The sequence below is a fragment of the Ambystoma mexicanum genome, chromosome 4p (assembly GCF_040938575.1).
Source record: "Ambystoma mexicanum isolate Mex_15411 chromosome 4p, UKY_AmexF1_1, whole genome shotgun sequence".
Classification (NCBI taxonomy): Eukaryota; Metazoa; Chordata; class Amphibia; order Caudata; family Ambystomatidae; genus Ambystoma; species Ambystoma mexicanum.
The window spans coordinates 555,058,021-555,082,885 of NC_090927.1; the positions used below are offsets into that span (position 1 = coordinate 555,058,021).

The window sequence follows — 24,865 nt, forward strand, 5'->3', positions numbered from 1 at the left end:
GACCATCCCAATTCTCCTGTTTTTCCCCTCAGGTTGTACGAGAGAATTCCTCTTTTGACTTTTTAACTAACAGAAGAGGAAGCAGAGGTATTCTTTTTATGTTGCTACAAGAACCCTCAAAGATTGCAACATGGTTAATCAGATCCTCCCAGATGTCTGCTCCCTTTTTCTATTCTAAACTTTATCAGATATTCAAATCAAGTGTGATTTTCCCCGAGGAGTCTACCATTCTGTTTATATTTCCGTGATTTGCTTTGATTTTCACATTTATTAAGGTGTTCTGAAAACAAACGTGAAGCACTGATTCTTGGCACGCATATCAGCCACTGTGTGATTGCTGCATTATTAAGCTAATTTCACAGATTGATTTTAATTCTGTCACAAAGCTAAACTGCATATGTTAATGATCGATTGTCCATTATGAGTCTTCTGGGAGCTGTCCACCAAGACAGCACTTGCCATTCGTGTGGATGCTGTGGCAGGCAGGACTGGAACTACAGAGGCCACATTCTAAAGATGGTCTTGAACAAGAATGTGAGGGGAAATGAGACCCTCTTATTCTGCCAGGGCATCACCCTCTAAGCAAGCTCCATGTCCCGGTCAGAAGTGTGAACATCTCAAATGATAAACCACTATTCTTCAGTAGTAACATAATGCCAATTTGTGCAGATTCTTTGTTTTCAAATGAAACACGGGTATCTTGCTATGCTGCTCCTAATTATAGTGTGCTTTGAACACAAGCATCAGGCAAGTGTACTTGTCCGATCATTGTATGGAAGATAATAATCCAATGGAAAAATAAACAATGAGGAATAGGAACATTGTAACACATGTTCTTATAATACTGGTCTTTTTAATTTGGAAACAGGCATGGGAGTATAACATGATTTGAATCCATGGCCTTTAAATAATGTGTGCATTTAAAAAAAAAACTAAAAAAAAAACGGAATAACTCTGACGAATCTATGTGATCGCTGTGCCGCCCGTAACTATGCCAACAAAAATGGCGACGTTAATTACGGCACAGCACAGCGATCAGACAGTTCACTTGATAGGTGTCTCCCAGCCCGCGTTACCATAACCGAACCCCCCAGCTCACTTACCTGTGCAGCACACACTTCTTTGTGTGCCACCGACTCCCCGCTATCCCTGCCGGAGGATGCTTTTTAAAATGTATTTATTTATTTTGACTTTCTTGTCCCCCACTTAGCACAATGGTAAGTGGGGAACACCCCTGCAATTCCCGACTCCCGCTACTGCACCCAAGGAGAGCGGGGGACACCCTCCCAAGCCCCGCACTGCTTGGGTGCAGTAAAGGGACATCAGTATTTTGTGTGCCCCCAAAGAGGCAGTGACTCCGGCGGCGCACAAATTAGGGCGACATTTTTGTATGATTCCCCTCTGACTATTAGCACAATTGAGGTTTCATGTTTTTGTTTTATTTCACAACCGTACACACAGCTACTAATTAATATGTTTAGTTTAGAGAGTCCTCTCTCTCATCTGCAAACATAAGAAATGTGTCGATTAAATGATCAAAGTGTCGAGGGCAAATTTTATTTTCAACCCGTCTATCAGCGATGGATCTTTAAAGCACGGCATAGAACAGACGTGTTTGGCTGAAGTTTTTTCTTTGCCGGAAATCAGGGTCTGTGCAGAGATTTGTCACCGTTGCACCTTCCTTTGGTCATTGACAACACATGCATTCACTGTTGCATCTGTGCTGTTAAGATAGCTCAGCAGGTTGAGCGCTCAATGCTGTAATCTGTGTGTGATGTGAAGATCGCAGGTTTGAATTTTGGCAAGGAAAACTCACCCTTCCATCCTTCCGAGGGCAATGCACGAGTACCAACTTCGGTTTGGTGATATTGTGCGGAAATATATTGTATGTTAAGCACTTTGGAAAAAGCGCTATATAAATAACATTAGGATCGTGTGTTTTACCAACTTCTTCAACATGCCTCATACATAGATGTGTGGATCACCCACACAAAGACTTCTGCATTTGCTGCCGACTTGTTTGTACAATTAGCAAAAACAAGTCATGAAAACAAATGTATGGACTCAGCACCATTGCTGGTTAATGGGAATACTATTTCAATTGCAGAAGTCCTGTTCATGTGATTGGAGTAGAACTTGCGCACTGTGCAGAATGTCAGCTTCCATGTGGACATGTAAGCGAAAATTGTCAGTAAACAAAGAAGAAAAGAGTCAGCACCGAACCATGCAAAATAAAGTTTCTGGAAGGCTGACATGGCAACTTATTAAGCCTGCATCCAGAGTTGTAAACATCATCTGTTGCCGCTTTCCACCTGGAACGTGAAATGACACAGGCTTTAAAGCGTTCTCATTTCCCTTTCAGCTTCCAGCTTCTGAGGAGACAGGCTTAGTCTAGACATCTCAGAATGCATCTCAGAGAAATTCTCTTTTCCATTGCAATTATTCTCCTAACTTTAGTAAATGTTTCACACTGCTGTGAAACAAAATTGAAATCAGCCCAGTGGAAAAGTGAACAGGGAATAAGGTCAACCTAGAAGAGAGGGTGATAAATAACATGATTGACTTTGCAGGCCAGATTACTCTGTTCATTCACAGAGCGGGCGCTATTCTCCGGGGTATTTATAATGCCGGCAGGCTGGCAGAGGAGCAATGTGCTCCCATATTTCACACGAAAGGAGAAAAAACCAAATTGAAGACGAATATTCATTAAATGTAATTAAATGCCACAAACACATTGAATCCCGTGGAATGTGTGCTCGGTGCAAATGCAAATGTATCTATCAATTTCAATGCGGACAAAGAAGTGCAATTTGAACTGTAACAAGGTTTTCCTGAGGTAGGTTGCTGGGCTTGCTTGACTCATTTTGTGTTGCTGAAGGCAGCATTTTCTATTTCTCAATATCAATCTCTTCCTGTCTTTAAAAATAAAATTGAATTCCAAAGTTCAGATTTTAGCAACGGACTGTGAGCACTCCTTCATCCCGTCGCTCTGGCTCCCCTTTGTTGTGTAATCCTTTTCCCTGAAACCTGCCTGCTCGGCGTCTTGCCTTCCAACGTTATGGCATCAGCTAGGCCTCACTTAAAGTGATAGACTACTTTTTAAATTCCGCAATGTGAGCAGTCACAGGTGAAGAAGTAGAACGAGCCCCTTTAGTTATGGCATTGATGTTACATGCACATTATACTCACCTGAAGGGGCATGACATGTCCAAAAACTTTCTAAAATCTCTCATTACCTGCCGGTGAGGATATAAAGGCCAAACAGGGCTCCTCCTACACTTCCTAGAGTTCCTCTTAGTTTCTTACTCTATTTTGGTTCAGACTTTCTCTTCTCTTCTCTTCTCTTCTCTTCTCTTCTCTTCTCTTCTCTTCTCTTCTCTTCTCTTCTCACCTCTCCTCTTTTTTCTCTTCTCTTCTCCTTACTGCTCTTTCGCTCATACTTGCTCCTACCTAACCTTCTTTGACCCTTCTATGTTTCATTCCTACTATGTCTCACCCCCATCCTTTGAATGTATTCTTGCTTCCAATGAACTATGTTTCCCTCTTTGCTGTTACCCACTTGTCAACACTACTACTCTCCTCCTCCACACTACTTCTCTCCTTCTCTGAACTACTATTCAAACACCCGACTTTCACTCGCTAACATTTGATTCCCAACCACTCCTTTCACTAGCCACTCCATTACTGCTCTCTAGTCACTACCTTATATGCTTCACAAATTGCATCCACAGTCCACTGGTCCATCCTCCCTCCTGCTGCTCTTTTGGTTGTTCTCCATCTCCACCACTGACCTCGCCCAAATATCCCATACAGCGTACTTCCTGTTCCTCCCTGAGATTTGGCCAACTCTGTGGGGACTGATCCCCTTTCCTTGGACAATATAGCCTTGTGTTCCCCACACAGGGCATGTATGTGCATTGGAAAAGCACAAAACGTAGGCTAAAACTGACACATTTTATCTTGCGCAGTGTCGCTGTGGAGCGGGCATGGCAGCCCAACATGGTAAGTGTTCAAATTTGTATCACAGGGCTTGATGTTTGGCATCCCAAAGTCATTTTGTCCAGGGGAGGGTGTAGACTTCTCTCCCTTTAGACTCAAGCTGCCTAGTGGTATTTGGCCACATTCAGCAGGCATGTCGGATCCTGCCAGCTGTCCTGCAAATATTATCTCTTACACTTCTGGGGGTTGATGCATTTCTCCACATGTCTCCTTATCTGACAGTCTGACATTTCTCCTTTTCCCTACTCGGCACGTGGGGCGTTCACTCTAATTTCTCTCCTGGGTTTCTCCACTCGCCCGCTTTATGAAATGTGTGGTCTCCAGTAAAAACATAGACAATGGGAAATATCCTATTGAGGAAAGGCTTGAGAAGACAGTGCACTGCATGATAACATACTGGCACAGGAGGGGCAGTAATTGAGGCTCTTTTGATTGCCACCATCCACCTCGGGGTTAGACTGGCTCTGGATTTCTCCATATCCCTCAACCCTCCGGCTAATACATCTTCTTACCCTGCTTTGACAAGGCCCTGGTGTTGCCCTTGTCACTATGAGTGCATGAACATGGTGTACAATGTGATTCACAGATTTTCAGGAATTGGTAGACTTCTTGGCCTGCAAAAAACATAGTTTACATAAAAGAAAAAACACTCAATTTTCAATCCCTCAAAGTGCAATAGGATGGAGACTATTTCATCCCCTCCATTCCAATGTGCATTTTGTAAATGTAAATAACCAATGAGTCTGAGACTCTGCAATACATCAAAACAATGTGCACGCCAAAGAAATATATTTTCTAAACCCAAGCCTGTAGACAAAGAAGTCAATTTATCCCACAAAACATTCTTGTACTATATGTACAAGCTTTAAAACAACACTGCCAAACATTTAGAGTTGAATTAACACTAGAATAAGAAAGCCATATGTGAACCCAATATGTTCTCTAATGCCATCTATTGTTCATGGTGTCAGAGACATTTACATGAATTATTTATTCTTACACTTATTCTCGGAATGATTTTGTATTTTATTTAATCCAAGCCTAATGACTGATGCACGATGGCCCCTCGTAGCTCGGGAAGAAGGCGCCTTACCAGGTCCTCTCTGGGTCAGTCCTTCGAGACACAGCAGCTTTCAGATTGATGTAGTAGAGCAGCATCAAGACTTCTCTTCCAGCAGGGCTTCACGGTTAAGCCCAGTTTCTCTTCAGCTTCTGAACACGAATTCTAGCAGTGAGAGGCCCCCAGATATACTAGTTGATCTCGCATTCATTCTGCTGGGTCACACTCAGGCAACCAATCGGTCAGAAGGGCATACATGCAGGCAGGCATCCAATCAGGTGCATAGTGCATTCAGGCCATTCACTTCTCTCCAGACACTCACAACAATGTATGTGTATTGGGACAAGTACCCAGCCATTCATCACTTCACACTGCATTCATACTAATTTCGGGCAGGGCTGTCTCAGTCATTGTGTCATTGTGTCAAACACCAGATGCTAGACATCCACAACACAGAATGCATATTCGTCACACACTCCATTTGCCCAGGTCCCAGCCACAGGGTGTATCCACAACATACAGTCATTGGGAAGGCTCCAGCCAGTCTGGCCTGGACTTCACAACAACACCATATATGGAACTTCCACCCAACAACCCAGTCAAGGGGAAGGGACACAGTCAGGGCTTCCCAGGACGTTGGGAAAACAAGGTAACAGGCAATAGAAAGCATGAGGCCACAGGGGCCATCTTGTTTCCTATCAGGAATCAACTGATTCCAATGGCAGGGCCTGGGTATCCCAAAATGGAGGATACTCAGAGCACCAGTCAAATTCAGCATGGAGCTGCCACCAGCCCATAAACTGCTCTGTGGGCCACACGTAGGTGCCCAAAAACATACACTAGGGGCACAGGGTTGTACCCCCACCCATGGGTGCCATAAGGGCATCCCATTGGTGTGTACACCAAACCAAAAGAGAGAGGTGCACCGCCAGGAGTCCCACATGAACTCCTGCACAGAAAACACAACAGGACAAATGCTAAAATGCAGTAAAGGACAAGGATACGGAGGCCCTGTCCCTCCGATGCATTTCCAGCATCACACCCACCATCCAAACCGCAAAAACTGTCATAGTTCAAACACCGCATTCCAGTTTCACGAGACTCCCTGAACTGGTCTTGTAGCTTGTGAAACTGGAACGCGGACATAATGGAACACATACGTACATGTTAACATTACTAACAAAGGTCCCTACATATCTCCCCCTTTAAAAAAACACAATCCTAACAAAATAATGTATACAAAATAACCAAATGTCAAGTGCTATAATAAGCAATTACATGGTTTGATTTTAACTGAACAAAGTCTTTCATCAATTTGGGTTTACTTGTAGGTCTCTTTGTAGCACCAATGTTGCGCCCTTCTTCAAATGTGCTTGAGGCATCACTTTCCTTTTCCTCCCTTGTAATTTGACCATCACTCTCATCCTGCACCTTCTCACACTCTTCGCTACCATCAATCTCTGCCTTGAGACCACACTTCCCCTCTTTCCAAGATGACCACACTCCCATGCACAGCAGTAATTTTCTTCAGTCCAATAAATGTACTATCCACACACTTTTGTGTAGACCTGGGATTTTTTTACCCATACCCAATCTCCAACTTTCCACTCCCTACTCTTCACACACTCTCTCCTGTCAAATGACTCATTGTTCACTCTCTGGCCTTTTGTAATCAGTTTCATTATGGTGTTTCTATCCACCGCAACTGCACCTGCTAATCCCAGCCACCCTGGACAGATCTTAGTTCAGAGTTCCCTGCCTTTAAGTGACACAAAAGGAGACACCTTAGTAGTGGAGTGAGGAGTAGTTAGATAACTCCACAACATGCGATTCATTACCTCTGTCCAAGACTGACCCGCCCATACGCATCGCAAGCTGGATGCCTCCCCTGAGATATCTGTTGACCCTCTCAACCAATCCATTAGCCCTTGGGTGATACAGTGCTGTTCTGATGTGTTTGATGCCATACCCCTCTAAAATGTTCTCATAAACTCAGAAACAAATTGTACACCATTGTCTGAAACCAACTCAGAGGGACAACCCTCCCTTAGAAATACTCTTTATAAAAAGGAAACTAAATCCATAGCTGTCACTTCTCTAACCGCTTCCCACTCCACCCAATTGGAATGAAAATCAACAAGAACAAAAAGATATTTGAACCCGTCTCCTAAACCAGCCAAGGGTCCCAAAATATCCACAGCTATTTTCTGCCACGGTTGACTTGGTATAGAATTTGGAATTATAGGTACTTCTCGCACAACCCTGCTTTTATCACTCAGTTGACAAGCATTACACTGCTTCACAAACTCCTCAGACATCCTGTCCATTCTGGGCCACCAATATCTGTGTCTCATTCTTCTTTTGGTTGCTCCTTCACCCAGTTGACCTTGATGTGCTAATTCCAATAGACTTCTTCTCACACCTTCTGGTGGAACAATGCAGTTCCCTCCCCTCAACCTGCTTCCTACTAAACTCAATTCTTATTTTATTTCCCACCATATCTCAATCCTCTTTTCAAGAATCTCCTTGTCAGGCCACCCATCCACCGTCCATTGTTTAATCAACTGAAAATCACGATCAGCAAGCTCTGCCTGTATCCACTCTTCACAACCCACACTCACTAACTCAGAACTACATAATCTTCACAATCTTGAGACAACATAGGTTGAGTTTTTTCCATGGGCAATCTTAACAGACAATCTGCCACCAGATTTGTTTTGCATCAAAATTATACAACTGAAGTCCGAGACCCCACCTACTTATCCTGGGAGATCCTCCAGCCCACCTGCCACTGTCAAACAACTGTACCAAAGGTTTGTGGTCTGACCGTACAATAAACCTTCTTCCCCAAAGAAAGTATTTAAAATGATTGACTGCCCAAAACATGGGCAATGCTTCACGCTCTATTACTGAGTAATTCTCCTCAGCTCCTCTAAGAGGTCTGGAGGCAAATGTTATAACTCTCTCAAGATTGCTGGCATCATACTGTATAAGAGTCGCTCCCAAACCCAATGCACTGGCATCAACTACTAGTACAGACGGTCATTGGAGTTGAATTTCCCTATGGAGGGAGCTCATACAATCTCTTGTTTAATCCTTTTAAATGCTTCCTCACATTGTTCTGACCACTGGAACCTTACACCTTTTTTTTAATAGAGCCCTTATTGGAGTCGAAATGCTGGCAAAATCTTTCACAAACTTGTGGTGATATTCTGCTAATCCAAGGAACAATCTTACTTGATCCTTAGCAGAAGCACTAGGAGCTTTCTCAATGGAATCCACAAGACTCAACTTGGGTTTAATACCTTGACTGGACACTGCAAGCCCTAAATACTCAAGACTATTTACAGATATTTTACATTTACTTCTCCTTACCGTCAGCCCAGCTTCACCCAGTTTAGATATTACCATTCTCAACAACACAACTGGTCATGCTCCTCACTAGACTCAGCATATATATGCCAAACCAAACGGCATCCTGCAATATTTGAATGTGCCTTCATTCGGGATGAAAGTAGTCAAGTGTTGACAGTTTTCTGAGAGTGGAACTTGATGATACACCTGCGGCAAGTCAATTACTGAAAAGTTATTCACCTTGTTCAGCATAGCCAATGTTTCACTGATGATGGGTAGAGGGTGACGATCCACCAATATGTTCTTATTAAGATCCCTCAAGTCTATACAAAGTCGTATGTCTCCATTGGATTTGGTAACCACGAAGACTGGTGACAAACACTCTGATTCTTCCACCATCTCTATGATCTCTCTCTGGAGTAATGCTTCAATCTCCTCCTTTACTTTGTTTGTGAGGTTCTGCGGAACCAGTCTAACTTTATGCACTTTTGGTACAGCACTCTTCTTTAATTGTATTTCATGCTCATAGCCTTTCAATTTCCAAAGGTCCTCAGTGAACATGTTTTGGAACTCCTTTTCCCACTGATCCTTCACTTCTGCAATTGTGACTGGGAATTCAGCATTAGCTTGTATTCTAATCCCCAGTTTCTTCTGCTCTCTCCATCCTAACAACGACTATCCTTCCTTGGTGATGTATATCTCAGCTTCGCAGCTTCTTCCTTTAAACTTGATGGTGGCAGTATATCTTCCTAGTAGATCTATTTTGACATTGCCATACGCATAAGGTTCAATGTCAGGACACTTCAATTGTTCCATACTACCCTTTAACCAGTTCTCAAAGGTCTCTCTAGACATTATTGTCTATGGGGAACAGCTGTCCACTTTCATGGCGACTACCCTGCCATTCACCATAAACACATCAATGGTTCCCTTCTCTCCACTCGATACATCTCCAATTTCTAGCACATGCTTAACTTGTTGAAACTCTCCACCATTTTCCTCTTATTCAGGACATCTGGTATTTGCCTCTATATTCTCTACTGACCCATTTTCTTTGCAAACTATGGCAAAATGCCCTTTCTTCTTGCACTTGAGGCAATTTGCATTCCGGGCAGGACAGAACTGATTCGATGAGATATGTCTATTAATGCCACATTTAAAACACTTGATGTTTCTTCCCGTGTTAAACTTCTTGCCTCTTTTGACAGCTGCAATGTCATTGAATTGTTTGTCTGGCTTCATGCTAGCCATGTATTTAGACATCTCCTCCATACCTGCTATTGTTTATGCAGCGTACCAACTGATCACGAATGAGGGAATCTGCCAAAGGTCCAAATTCACATGAGTAGCTCAAGGTCCGAAGTGCAGCAATACATGTCTCCACTGGTTCCTGGAGTTCTTGGCTCCTTGAAAAGAACTTGTGTCTCTCGAAAGTGACTTTTTTTTGTGATCAAAATGCAGTTGTAGTTTCCTAATAGCTGCAGAGAACTGATCTTCATCGCCTTGTCCTACTTGTTCTGATAAGCCATCAAAAACACTGCATTCTTCAGTTCCTAGATTATGCAACAATACTGCCTCCTTCCTGGCTGCAGCAAATGTATCCCCTCCAATGGCTATCAAGTAAGTGTCAAATAATGTTTTCCATCCGTCCCATCTGATGGGTGGTTGACCAGGTTTTGACAAGAAAGGTGGAAGGGGGGGCATGCTGACAGCTGCCATGTTTGCACTGAGAGCTCAAACTAGCAACCCAAACTTTATATTTAAACAGTGGTTATGTAGGTCTCTGCCATACAGTGCACTTTTTTTTCCTCAACATTGCATGTTGAGGAAGCTGGTCAAGTGGCACAGCGAGTAGAGCACTCGCTTTGAGATCCGTGCAGAGCCTGCTAATGCAGGTTTAAATCCCGGCAGGGCCAAACTCAGCCTTTCATCCTTCCGAGGTCTATAAATGAGCACCACACACCATGGGTAATAATAAGCAGCGCTCAGATATCTCAGGGTTCGTACTGCTATATAAATGCCAAATTATTATTATTATTATGTGCTGCCGCTTGGGGTTGAAAACCCACTAGTCCAGAGTCAATTTGTATACTTCAAAACTTAGAAACTCCCCCTGAGAACTATTTCAGAGATGTTCTGTTCATACTGCGCCCACTGCAATCTGGAAGGAACTTCAGCCAAATGCACTTGCTCCTCTATACTTGTCTTTACTGTAGGAGGGACTGGACACAGCTTTTGCCCCTCTCTACTATCCTTTACGGTCTGACTGAGAAATGTGGGCGGGGCGAGGTTCGCCACTGGGAAAGGAAGGAGTCGGGGTGTTACCATGCTCGTTGGCTGCTGCAACGCCCAGGGGAAGGGCGGAGCGGCTTATGTGTGGACAACGGTCCACAAACTCATCATACAACGGCACCTCTATGACGAGGTCGCTCTCCCAGCAAGCAGGCACAGCCAGCACTCTTCCTCCCTGTTGATCCCTTGCTGACACGACAGTTATAACACATGATGTGTGGCAGGCCCGCAAGGTAACTCGTCGCCAATGAAAAGAAGTCTTAATGCGCATGGTATGTTTAAGACAACCTTTATTCAAGCGGGCCCACCAACCAAGCCGCGCAAACTGACCTAGTTCACACGCTGCATTCCAGCTTCAAGTGACTCGCCAAACTAGTCTTGTAGCTCATGAAACTGGAACGCGGACATAATGGAACACACACGTGCACATGAACATTACTAACAAAGGTCCCTACAGATAGGCTTCTCCCTAAGTATTGGCTTACTATTTTCATCTGGGTCGCATCAATAATTCAGTGAGCTTGCTGCAGACAAGGTGGTTTATGCCCTCCTTTCTCTTCACCAGGAAATCCATATTCATGTACGCTCTTGAAAAATCCCAAAGAAGTTCTTCTTCAACATATTCAGTTGTCCCAAAAAGCAAAGTCTCTCAGCACTCTCCCAGTGGCCTGTGAAGCCCCTTTAAGTAACCTTTTGCCAAATCATCTACACATGGGTAGGTTAGTACAGGATCATGTTCCTTTCAATGGCAGCAACACTAGATTGTCATTCAGCAATCATTGACTGGCAAAAAATGCCCACAGCATGTGCCTTCTTTCCTCATTTCTTTGTCATGCCTATTACGCCTAAATTGCACCACACACTGAATTGTACCACCACCAATGGGAAGCTGCACAGCAATAGTTGGTAAAGTGGCCCTGCTAGCGGATGATGCCAGTGGGTAAGGCTGTGCTGCCTACACATGCTAGGGTTAGGGAGACAGTTTGACAGTTTGTTTGGCCCAGAGTCATGGAGGATAAGGGTTTCTCGCAAGTGAATGGGCAGTGGCGTGCTGGCATGTAATCTGACATTACACTCACTTGAAACCAACAAGCAGGAAGGTGCACATGTGGCATGTGGTGGGTGCTTCTTTACACATCACGATGCTCCAGCCAGCAGTGTGTGTGCATTACCCAAGAGCAAGAGTTACCCAAGGCACCTTTATTTGGATCACCATTATGAATTGTGTGACAGGGGGATCCCGTCCGAAAGAATCATGCTGACTCTTAAAGAAAAGTCCAAGGGTGTTTATTACAGAAAATTGTCAGAGTGGCTTGTTATCTCAAGTTAATTGGGCTTTCCTCTCTTATCCTCCCTGGCCTGGATCCTACCTCCCATCCCCAGACATCCCTATGGGGCAGTTAATAGCTCAACGGTTGGTAACCCCTATCTGTATTTCACTTCTCTACACATCCTTTGTTTACCCTAAGATGTTGTCTATCTCACTCCATAGAGAACTTCTAGCTTTCCTTCGCCTATCCCCTTTAGTAGTCTCAGGAAATGAGAAATGGTGCCTTATTTTGCCCAGCTTCTCTCTCGCTTCTTGCAAACCCTCTCACTCTTGACCCTGCGCTATACTGGTCCCTTAGGCTGTTCTCCTCCCACCACGTCACTGTCCCTCCAAACTCTCACTGAGCATGTATACTTCCACCCATCAATCTTACTTCCTTTCTCACTCCTATTCCTATTACCACTTGAATCCACAACTGTTCTATACCTCTGTCCCTCCTTCTCCTTCCTACCTCTCACTCTACTCCACTGCCTCCTGTTGTGCCTCCCGCTTTACATCTCCTACTCTCCTTAATCTGTTACTACCACAACCTCTCAAATACCACTGTCCTCCTCAAGGGATGTGGTGCCCTGCTCACCCCTCTATTGCCGATTACCGATTACCACTCTGCCAGTTCTGTCCTTCTCTTAACACTCCTGCCACCTTCTATATTTACTCCAAACTAGTACTACTAACTCTGCCACTACCTCTGCTCAATTCCACTATTCCTACTTTTACTCTCCTACTCCCACTCCTCTCTCTCACAATGAAACACCCCACAGACCCCCTCTCACCAATACATTCTGCACTGCTTTCTGCTTTCACCTCCTCTGGTCTCTTGGACGTCCTTCTCGACTGCTTTTCTTCACCCAACTGACCCATACCACAGAAGTCACATGCACCTTCTTAAATATCCCAACCGCGGCCAGGATTGGATACTCACCCTGTCCAATCACTAACCTGGCTCAGGGGGGTGTGGCAGGGTGAGTGTTTAGGGAGGTTTCAAAAAGGGCTGGTAAGCCCTGCCACCGTTTCTGGAAGCATCTCTGGCAAAGGAAGTTGAAGAGTTTCTTAGGAACTTTAGTGCCTATTTTATAAGGCCTTCTGATGGGCCTTTCAATCTTAATGTCTTTGGTATGTTGGTGGGAGCCTCATTAATAAGGCTACCTTTTCTGAATGGCATGTTTATCCCTGGAGACTTTCCTGCACCTGTTTCTCGTGTAGCTGGTGTTAGGCTGCTGGCTGTCTGCTGTGACAAATTGTGAACTGCTGCTGCATGGTGGCTTCCCTCTGCTGCTTCCTGCTGTGGCGTTCCCAAGGCCGTGTTTACTGTCATCATCATCATAGATACAGTGAGGAGGGGAGGGGGTCTGTACACACTTGTGCGAGCACCAGTGAATGTTTGGGGTGGACTCCCTCCCTTCCCTGACATGGCCTGTAAGCAGACCTTGTCACAATTGTTTCTGGCAGAGGTTTCATATTAATCAAAAACAGGTGGCATCTATTGAGATAGTGTGCGCAAGTATTTATACAGACTGTTACTGAACACACATTAATTAGATTAGCTGCACTACTTTCCTGTCTCAAGATGCACGAGTGTTGTCTTTGTATATCTATAGAAATTAGATTAGGTACTACAGAGCATGCACCTATATGCCTGTGATGCCAAAGTATAAAACAACTTTAAGCTTTGCAGTACATCCTAATATTTCAATTGAACACCTCCAATTAATGTCCAGTTTTAAAACAAAGATTCATATTTTTTGTCAAGGAAAGCATGTGTTGCTATTCTGCCGTCCTCTTTTTATATTCATTACAATCATGTTGGATAAAGAAATTCAAAATGGCAACCACTAGTTTGTGGATGCACAAGATTTACAAGCCATGCTAGAACTTAAACACTCCTGCTTGTGAAGTTCTTTTGAGCTTTTGTAAGTAAAACCTATTAAAACTTGATTATTATATATTTTTCAAATGCTAAACAAATGTAGATTTGCTTGGATATATATTTAGATTTTATATTTATGATAAACCATTCATTTTGTAGACAAGAACTGAATCGCTAGAAAAGGAAAAGAGGTTGTTAAATTGAAGGATTTGAGAGTATAAATGGATCAACACATACAAAGGTATAATCACTTTAATATGTTATCTTTGTAATATACCAATGTATCTAAACACAAAGGAAATTAAGAAGTACACATTTATCTTACCCTACTTGAGAGCTACATTGAAACATATCTAGTTAGCTGGCAACAGAACATGGGAATATTCAAGTAACAAATATAAAAAGACATTGGCTTATTTATATCAACAATACAAATACAAGTGAGTTATGCACTTTATTTTCTGAAAGTAAATGATAAGACAACTATGTCCAAGTTTGACAGTCACCATATTAATAGCTTGTTCTGGTATGTTTCTCTCCCTCTATCCATCTCACTAGTTTTGCTTACGCTAACATCAGATTTGGTAGTATATGGCTCTGACAAAGCTCACACCTGTTCTCAAAATTAAAGTCACGTGTAGAGTGAAAAAGATGTAGGCCAGGACTCAGTTGCTTTGTTTTGCAAGAAATAAGCAGTTTTGATTTAGATTCGTAAACTATGGACAGCACTATTCATTGTCTATAGTACATAAATTACTGTTTATAACACGCACACTTGTCTATAGAAGTGATGGCAGAGGTTGCATATTACACTGCCTACCTCCCCCTGACAGCAACCCTTTCCGGCAAGCTGAAGTAGTTACATACTCATAACCATATGGGCAGCAATCTCAACGGGGAACATCTATTCTGACTTCACCCTCTTGAAGAAAGCCTGAACCTCTGTTGTCCCTCTTGATGGGCAGGAAATGATGCAATGGCCTGAGTCTCCTCCTTCTGAGCCAAATGATGAAACATAATCCCTTGCTCTTCTTCCTGGTGCTCTTCAGCCTGCTGAAGCACCACCACCACTACTATATCTCTTCTTTGTCCCTTATACTTTGCTGCAACATCACATACTCCTCATGCCAAGTCCAAGTTCAAGATATACACCAACATACTGTAGGTATGCCCCAAGTGCCTCCACCACCAACTGTTACATCTCCCCTTCCTCTGGCTCCCCTCTTTGTGTTTCTTCCCCCCATCAACCACTGCCTACCCCTCTTCAACCTCATCCTTCCCTCCGCAAAAACTGTCTCCCCCACCTCATCTTTTGTCTCAATCCCTGTTTCCCTCTCCCCATTGGGCTCCACCTGCTCTTAAACTCGGATGTGGAGAAAGAGTGTACCAGGTCCATATTCTTCCCCCTGCACTACCTCGAAATAAATGGGTGTTTTGCCTAAGGTCCAAAAGGGCCAACATGCAACTCTGCAAAACAGAAAAGAAGTAGCAAAGATAAATTGATTCTCACAAGACTCATGCAATGTTAAAGGGTTCTGGAAACACAAAAGAGTAAGGAAGGTGATTGAGCACAGCACTGTATAAACTTCTCAGGTTCACGCACAATGTTTTCTCTACAACCACATGGAAGGAGAGGTGTTAGGATTCTTTTCTCAATTAAATTTTTGGGATGACACCAGAGGAACTAAAAAGGTAGTAAGGGTCAAAGGGGTTCATAGGAGCGGGATACTAAAGAACACGCACAACAAGACACAAGTGGACAAAACAGGGATCAAGAAATAATAAAATATACTTAATGTAATATAAGTGGTATTGTCAAGAACCATTGTGTCACTACTGGTGGCTTCCTTTAGTATTGCTTTATAGAAGAAAAAGGAGGGCTTAGTTTACTAGAGTTACATTGGGTGAGGCAGATGCTAAACATGTGGGATAGATGGGTGCAGGTTGTAAGTACCTGATTCCCAAATGCCAATCTGCATTGTATCAGTTTGGAGCAGAAGCATGAGAGTATGTTACCTATAGGAAAAAGGACAAGGTCTGATAGCATACAGAATTTTGGATCTGGTTAGCCACTGATGTGAGAAAGTGCAATGGGACTAAAGAGGAGAGATTAGTCATGGCTAGGTTAGTGCTTTTGTGATAATGCCTAGACTTGTGATGGCAGTCTGTGATAGGTTTGTGTGTGTAGTGAAAAGTGGTAGGAGATCCTAGAGGGGTGTTGGTTAGTTGGGAGGAGGGAGGAGTAGGCCTTACAAGGCAAATCAACCCACAGCGCTGCATACCTATACCTGACTAATTCCTCTATCTCTCTCTCTCTCTCTCTCTCTCTCTCTCTCTCTCTCGCTCATAGATACTTTGCACCCTAGGAGGAACAAAAAGAAACATCTTTGATTGTTAGATGGTTATTTAGTTAATAACTAAACAACTCCTCCAAAGGACTTCAAAAATCTCTGATCCTTGCAAAAACCACCGGTTTATGAGCATGCCATGTCGACGTATAACTTGACAGACAAAACCAATTTACCAGGCACTCTGATTGGCTAATTAAGCTCCTCTATCAAGTCTTGGGCCTTGCAATTGTGCAACGTGAAACTCATGGCAGGGTTTGTGAGACTTGGAAAGTCCCATGTCAATTCCACAGGGTCGGTCAAAGCTACCGAGAAAGCCTTCAGTTTCCTTCAAGACACATTTTGAGAAGTTTGAAGACCCTTAATAAAAAGAAGTACAGCACATCTAGAGTGCTTATTTCCACATTTTCTGAACATGTTTTCACTCACGCTTCTGTATGACACCACTGTCAGCTCCATTTTGACATTTCCTTTCATGGATGTGTAATGTTGTATGTATGCTCCTTTGTTGTGAACAATGACGGTATTTCAGTCAGAATTAGTAATGCATGTAAATTGGTCTCTGTTTTGTGAGATTCTTTGAGATTTAATGTCTACTGACAGAATGGCATATCATGACAACCTGCTACTTGTCAACACAATGTTTCATTAAGAAGACCAAATGTGTAAACATTAATTAATCAAAAAATATAAATGACAAAAAATAATGGATCCGACCTTTAAACAAATGTATAACAATGGAATTAATAAATTATGTCTACCTTGTCCAATTTTCCATACATTAGTTATTGTTTCTAATACCATACAAGTACCTGAAGCTCTTGAAACATTACATGCTAGCAGACCCCAAAGAAAATTAACTATTTGCCAATGGAAGGTGACCACATTTTATGACAAAACTGAAGAAAACAAAACGTTTACCTTGATATACAAAGTGAAAGCCTCTGGCTGAAGCACCACTTCTAGCACTGAACCTCATCACAATGTGATTGGAAGTGGCCAAAGGCAGAGTTTCTCCTGTAAAGAATTGAAAATGAAAACAGCACATTATTAAGGTAGAATTCAAGTGAATACATTGTCACATTTATTTTCAGCCTTAAGTTACTGTCTGGGATCCTAACATTATGTAATTTCTCAAGCAACTTTATATTTATGTGCAACCTAAGCGTACAGAGAATTTGGAATTTTCCCTGCATGGTAAGCCACCCACTACCTCCTAAATCCAGGCATGGCCCGTATAATTAACAACACACAATTGAACTGTCTTTGTTTCCCTATTGTGCATAAGATGCTGCCACCCTCAGCATGCATTATCTAAAACTAGCAGAGAAAACAGGATGAAATATAAGGATAATGGAAGATTATTTTTTTTTTCTATGCAGAAAATGTACCCTTTATCCTCCAAATGTTCCAATCTGTAGTGATTTGATCTGTCTGGGTCTCATACAACCCACACTTTTAAAGAAGGGTCTCAAGCAATGGCAGGAGTGGGTGATAGTATAAAGTAAATACATCATATTGGGACATGTCGAACAATTGTTTAAATATTGTTAGGGAGAATTCTCATAAATGGCTGATTTCCTTTACCCAAAGAGTCCGCCAGCAGCTTTGCTGTATTCCTTTCACCTGGTAAGAGTGTGAGCCTTTTTTTCCCACTCTTACATGTGTTTTGCTGTGTGTATTTTCACTTTTTGTGTGATCTTGGGCACTGGAGCCTCACCTACTCCATGTGCACCACTTGTTGTGTGTGTTACACAGCACCTTCAGTGCAGTGACACAGGGTGTTCTTTGAGACTTCCCATTGGCTCAGTTTTTCTGGGATGACTCCTGTCCCCCAGAAACATGTAAAGTTGCCATTAACTTTATATAGTCACTTTAAACCACAAACCAAGTACACCCCATTTTACATGGAGTATTGGAAAGGGTTAATTCTTATCCCTTTTTGTCTGTGCCTCTTGGAGCCTTGTTTCGCTCCCTTAACATTAAGACTTGGCTGATGGCAGTTGTAACTACCCTAACTTTCCTACCGCGATTATCTTATATAAACGTGTATTGTTTCAGGCTATTATAGTAGCCTCGAACATAAACCCGCTTGACCAAATACATTTTATGTTGGTTCTGGCTGGATTTATTCACCATTTCTTTTTGCTAAAGTCTTTCTCGTATTTTTCTCTGCGCACCAAACCGGGGATGATTCCTTTGTTTGCTGTCTTTTCACCGGCTTCTGCACAGAAGCCCTCCTTAAGGCGCCTAATAGTCTAGAGGGGCAGGATGTGAGGGAGGGATCTTCGGACCCCTGCCATTGGTTGCCTTATTAACTCAAGTCGCACTCTTGTCTGATTGACTAAGGCGACTGGCCTTGCCAGGACAGCCACCGTGCTGTGTGATTGACAGCCAGGCTGTATGAATGGGGGAAAACTGCATAAAAAGCAGGACTCTGGGACTGGAAGAGCAGAGTCGCCACTGGAACAAAAGAACCAACAAGGAACTGGAAGAAGAGGACCCCTACCACAACTGAACCGCCCGGTGAAGCCCTGCTGCAGGTCTGAATCTCCGAATCCAATGACAGAGAAGATCCTCCAGGAAACGTCTTCCCTTGAGCTGATGGGACCAACCAGTTCGCCCAGACTACAAGCTAGGAACCCTCCTCTGGTCGAATTCGCTGTACAGAGCTACAGTGGGGTGGATAGCCAGGAAGGTCGGACCCTGATTGGGTTTTATGGAGCGCACCTTTTTACTTGTTGATTTGCTCTGCTGCTGGTTTCTTCCCTGGGTGGTGCAGGACCCTCCAGTCTTCCTACTTCTTGTCAGTCCGACAGTCGCTTCAGGAACCGTGAGCCTGCAGGAACCACCAGGAATGTCCGCCTCAGCTACAGCTCCCTCTTTGTTTTAAGGTACTGTGCAAATCCGGTTGTCCATTTCGGTCAGCCAAGGTGAAAGTGTTTGAAATCTTTCTCCAATCCAAGGGCTTGTCCTTCTCTTCTCTTTGAACTAACTTTTCTACAAACTAACCTCGTCCGGAATCTGTGCCACAAACTTTACTGCAAACTACCCTGAACTGTGTAATCTTGAGCAAAATACATTTGTCCTATTGACTTTGGCCTTAAGCCTTTTCTATCTGATCTCCTCACTGTAGTCTCTCTTGTTCTATTGCCCTAATTACTTACCTGTTGGTTTTGCCTGAATTCTAATAACTTTGTCTTTCCCTCCCTTTTAAATTGCTGGAGTGCCATTTTGCTCCCACTTCATTTGTGAGCTTAACTTGTCTGAAATTTAGGGGAAGTGGTGTGGTGTATTTATGATTGTGATGTATGACTTGCTTAGAAAGGTGAACTGTTATACAACTGATGAGTAAATAAATATATATTCGTTTACTTAGAAACCTTCAGTCAGTGTTTGCCTGAACCATAGTAATTGCTGCCCTTTGTGTAACTCTTGTACTGCTCACTTACTCTTGAGATAAGTTTGGCTGCTCCGCTACTGCTACCATTATAACAGTGTAATACAGGCTTGTACCAACGGTGAAATTGTACTGTCACTTGTAGTCTTAATTGTGTGTAGTGTTCCCAAAGTGTACTGCATATAATTCTGCCTAACAAATATTACCACACATTTAATTCATTAGAAAACAGGACAAGTTAATATAACATTAAAAGTAATCATGTAAGATGCAAGCGATGTGTAACATGCCTGATATTGGGCCACATTACGGGTTTGGTGATAATTCTGCAGTAATTCCTTAGAATAACAGGCAAACTCGATTCTCTTTAACACCACTTGGTCCTGTGGAGTTACACAGGATTACAAGTGCTGATAATGTTTACGACTCTGTGGGAATGTATGGCTGATTTAACACCAGCAGAATTACTGCATTGTAAATCCTCCATTTTTTGTGGTAAAGTGGCGGGTTCAACTCCAGATTTTTTCTGCAGGTAAATCATCCACTTCTTCTCCAAAGTTGTAAGTTATCATTGCAGGAAAAATGACGGTCCTTTCCTTATTGAAAAAAAAAAATGGTGGTAATGGAATTTCCCCCACTTTTGCCCCCCACCACCGAATTTTTAATGAAGCCCATTGTCAGGATTGTCAACATTTTTTAGTGCAAACATGTGCAAAGCTGTATTGTTTCTATGTTCGGATTGTAAGGTAAAAAGTATGTTCTGTGACAAATCTGGGAAATGTGTCCCTTCTCCGCAAGGGGAGCAACTCCAATTGAAACTAAGGAGGGGAGCCTGCTTTAAATGACCCTCCTTAAGGGTTTGGGCAAGCAGGACCTCACTGGCAGTGACTCTGCCTTTGAGGATAAGGACATCCCCAGCTACAATTAAAAGCCCTGTAATCTCTGACTATGGGCTCTATCAGAGCCTTTGCGGTATCCGAAAATTGCGTTACTGCTACTTGGTCCGGTGCTATTAGCAGTGGTAAGTTCCCATTCCCCAGTGGAGTCAGGGGTGCAATTAGCACTGACACAATTAGCACTGTTCTAATAGCACCAAAAAACAGGCTGCAAACTCAATACTTTCATCCCAACTCATGATTGGGCCAGCCCTTAAATGCAGTGGTAATAGCATTACTGCTGCATTTAAGGGCTGAGGCCAAACTTGTGATGGGGCCCTACATGTGTACCACAGAAGTTGTAAAGCCTTTATGTTTGTCTAAGACCAATGCGAACTCTGCCACAGACTCACTACAAAATAATCAGAAGCACATTACCTATCAAGACTGAGACTCCCATAAGAACATCAAAGTCCTCAGTTGGAAGAGGAGATTCCCTGAGGCAACGCCAAATGACAGGGGATGCGCCACTCAGAGTGAAGACTGCTGCTGGACTGTGAAAGACAGGGAACATGGAGGCGAGACCACAAAAAGGACATGTTGGGGTTGTAGCCTGCAGAATTTTGCAGAGTCCAGGAAGGCATTGGGTGAAAGCTCCATGCAATCCTGGTGCCGAGATTCCAAGAAAGAGTGAGAGCCTTGAGCTCTGGTGAGGCCCTCGAGAAGTCCGTCACCACAAGAGACAACTGAACGGCCTGAGGAGATGAATGCCGCCAACACAGGCATCACTGACCCTCCCTGGCAGAAGCGATGTGAGGAACCAGGCATACAGGCTGCGCATGAAGAAGAGAGATGGGTGGTAGAGTGCTACAAGTGCAGAATACAAACCATGAATCTATTATGGGCAAAATAGTCTGGGAACAACCTAAAAATGGACTGATGAGTCCTGCCTGATATACAACAAACACAGAGTAGAGAAAGTGATACAAATCATATTGATAAATACCAAAAGGAGAAGAGGATGCAAACCCTGGCTGAAAGCCTACATATAGTCTATAGCAGAGCCGAAAGGTCCTGAGAGACATGAATGAGAAAAGTCGAATAAGCCACTGGATGCAGGCAATGATCCAGATTTTAAATAAAAGTATTCAACAGGAACAAAAAAGGGAATCAAGAAGTAAAAGTGCAGGAAAATATACATATTTTACACCAGAGAGAGAGAATTAGAGCAATGTTCGAAATAACCATCAATGACGTGAAATAACCAATTGGCACATTAGTGCATGCCAACCCTAGTGAATGTAAGCAATGTGTTCTTCAAAGCAGAAACTCATTTTCATACAGTAATAGGATTTGTGAAAGAGGGAGGAGTTATAATTCAATTACTTCCACCAGTCTAAAACAAATGAAACACTAATGTGAGCAATTTAAGGTATTAGCCAGTGGGTGATTATTACATTTTATTGCACAAATTATTTGAACAAACATTAGAGTAAAAGCTTATCCAATTCAAATGATGTTGAAAATATTGCCGCAGGGATCAACATATCAACCATTTCAAGGTGGTCTGTTTCATTGTAGTGACGTATTATTGGTCATGCTGTGTGTTGATTTTTCTTTTAAAAACCAATTGATGTGTAAACACATCTGTGACATACACTAGGGAAGCACGTGGGTTAGCATTTAGAAATGTGTCAATATTCCAAATGGATAGTCTTTTTTTGTGTTGTATCTCCAGTATCAGTATCCCTTCTTGTTCATCAATTTTGACAGTGCTGTGAATTGAAATTCAGCGATGTCATTGGTAAAAGATACAATTGAAAATTTCAGATTGATTGAAAAAATGTTCGGAAAAAACTGAAAAATTATCAAAATTGCACATATTCAAAATAAAGAGACTTGAGGTACAGCTAAGCATTTGTTCATGTGGAATAAATGCAACAATGGGATAGAACAGATGGTCCTGTCAAGAGTGCCAGTTAAACACCAATAATACAAACATCCTGAGAATCCTGTACCTTGCTGGTGTAGTTCCTGTGATATTTTTTATCTAAAAGTGTCTTAATTGGTTTTGGATTTATTGTTGATAAAGGTTGCAAATCCTAGCATATATACATGTTATCTGCACTCAATGTCAAATACTCCAAAAATGAGTTGTTCAAATTATTGCATTTATTTCCAGGATCATAAAGTGAATATAGCATGGAAATGTCTCCCAACAGTATAATTAAGGGTTCCAGTGTCATTGTTTATGTTTTTTTTAAAACATGTTAGTGGTGTTTGTCCATGGTTTTCAATGTTTTTTTTTCCAAACTCTGTGTTTACCGGGTCTAACCCATCTTTCCCCTCAGAAAAATCACAGTCAGTCACACAAGTATATTTTGGATTATATAATCCATGCAAATTTACAATAAATTGCAAGTTTTCTAAATATTTTTCACAGGCTACGAGCTCTGATTGATGGTGCTTAATCAAAAAGATTCAAACAATATATTTAATAAACCTAGAAAGAAAAATAACAGATTGGGTAAGTATGAACCGTCTGAATTGACCTGTCACCATGGAAGACACATCACTTTTACACCTTTGCAGAGCATTGCCGAGATATACAGCCAAAATTAGGAAATATCATTCTGAATGGGTCAAGGGCAAAACTAATGAAGCACTTATGTCGTAGCCTCAAGAGGGTGCATTATCAAAACCGGTATTGCGTCACATTAAGACATACTTAAATGCCACTCAAAAAGGAAAGACGTTAGGGTAAAGTTTGGCAGTTTTAGAAATCTGGAAAATGGACCAGAATGAGAAATAAGATCCAGCTGAAAGAGAGTGGGTGCTTTATTAGAATAAAGAAGAAGATGTAACACCTTCAATTCCTATTTAACCACCGTAAAGCAAGCTGTAATTCCTGAAGAACAGCGATGTTATCCTTTAAAGGAATTAAAGGCAGCAGCAGGGTATGTTAATCCATCATATGAGCCCCTGTTTGTAACAGTAAAGACATCTCAGAAGAGCGCAGGAAAAGAGAAAAGGCATGAGGATTTATGTAGGGAACTCCTGGAAGCAATTGTCTGTGGGGATTCCAGGGGATTTTGGTCTAAAATAGGGTGTGCACACCGGGGGAGTCAAACCCAGTTGCATGATTTCATTTCGGAAGCATTATGGGCAGATTTCTATGCTGCCCTCTACAGAGAAGACCCTGGGACTTCGATGGAGTTGCGCACCGATGGGGATTGTTCTGTACTAGCTCCAGTTCCACCGCTATCCCCCTTGACACTCACAGAGGCCCAGGTGGAGCATGTGTTCGTGTGCAAGTAGTTGTGCAAGGCCCCGGGTCCAGATAGAGTCCTGATAGATAGTCCTGATAGAATTTTACAGGAATTAGTCTAACATGGGCACCCTATTTGAGCAAATTATTTAATGCTGTGCTGGCCAGCACTATGGTCCTTGGGTCTTGGACCGGGGACAAAATTGTTCCATTACACAAAAAGGGCACGCATGACGATCCTGTTAATTTGAGTCCCATCTCCTTGTTGGATGCTCGGATGAGTGGGTGCTGAGCAATAGAGTAATAGATCATCGCCCGGTGGGGTTTTGTGAGGGCCTGAGTACGATAGATCAAAGCCTCCGACTGTGATTGATCTGTGAAAAATACTCTGTGTTGAGAAAGGTTAACCTCTATGCTGTGTTTGTCTATCTACACACGCCTTTGATACGGTCCCTCGGGCACACTTATGGAAGTTCCTGGAGGAGCTTTGCATTCCTGTGGATTTGCTCTCAGCAATTCAGAGCCTCTATACAGGGAACTCAGCGGTGGTCCCCTGGAGCCCAGAGGGAAGCACCTCTTGCAGCATTGACTTTCAGAAGGGAGTATGGCAGGGATGGGTGTTGGCACCTAGGCTGTTTTGCATTTTTATTAATGAAGTTCTGAAGAGGCTCTTGGCTGTTCAGACTGATGTCCCTTTGTTGGCAGGCGATACGTTTCCTGCATTGTTGTTTGCAGACATTGCTGTGCTTCTCTCTCTCACACCGCTTGGTGTGCACACACAATTGGATATTTTTGTGTCTGTTTCAAAGAGGAATGGGCTCTCTTTGAATATCAAAAAAGACTAAGGCCATTATCTTCAATGTTAACCCCAGGAAGAAGCAGAAGCCCATATCTCTCTTCGTAGAGGGGGGGTGCAATTGAGCAGGTTCAGTCCTATGCTATTTACGTTTGAGAGTCATGGCATCATGCAGTTGGAAAATGGAGGTTAAGAAGGCTAATCTCACTTTGGTCAGATACATTGAGGCCCTCACCAGATTCACCAATGAACATGGGAATGGGGCAGTGCGGATCT

General features: G+C 42.7%; 1 protein-coding gene across 2 annotated transcripts in view; it reads right to left on the reverse strand.

The window, feature by feature from the left end:
• The window catches only part of CSMD1 (CUB and Sushi multiple domains 1), a 5,442,057-nt gene that overhangs the window by 1,309,378 nt on the left and 4,107,814 nt on the right, over positions 1-24,865 (reverse strand). For both annotated transcript variants that reach the window (XM_069606098.1, XM_069606099.1), the window contains exon 33: positions 17,172-17,267. In XM_069606098.1, the coding sequence (XP_069462199.1) occupies positions 17,172-17,267 (96 nt within the window). The remainder of the gene's footprint in view (positions 1-17,171; positions 17,268-24,865) is intronic.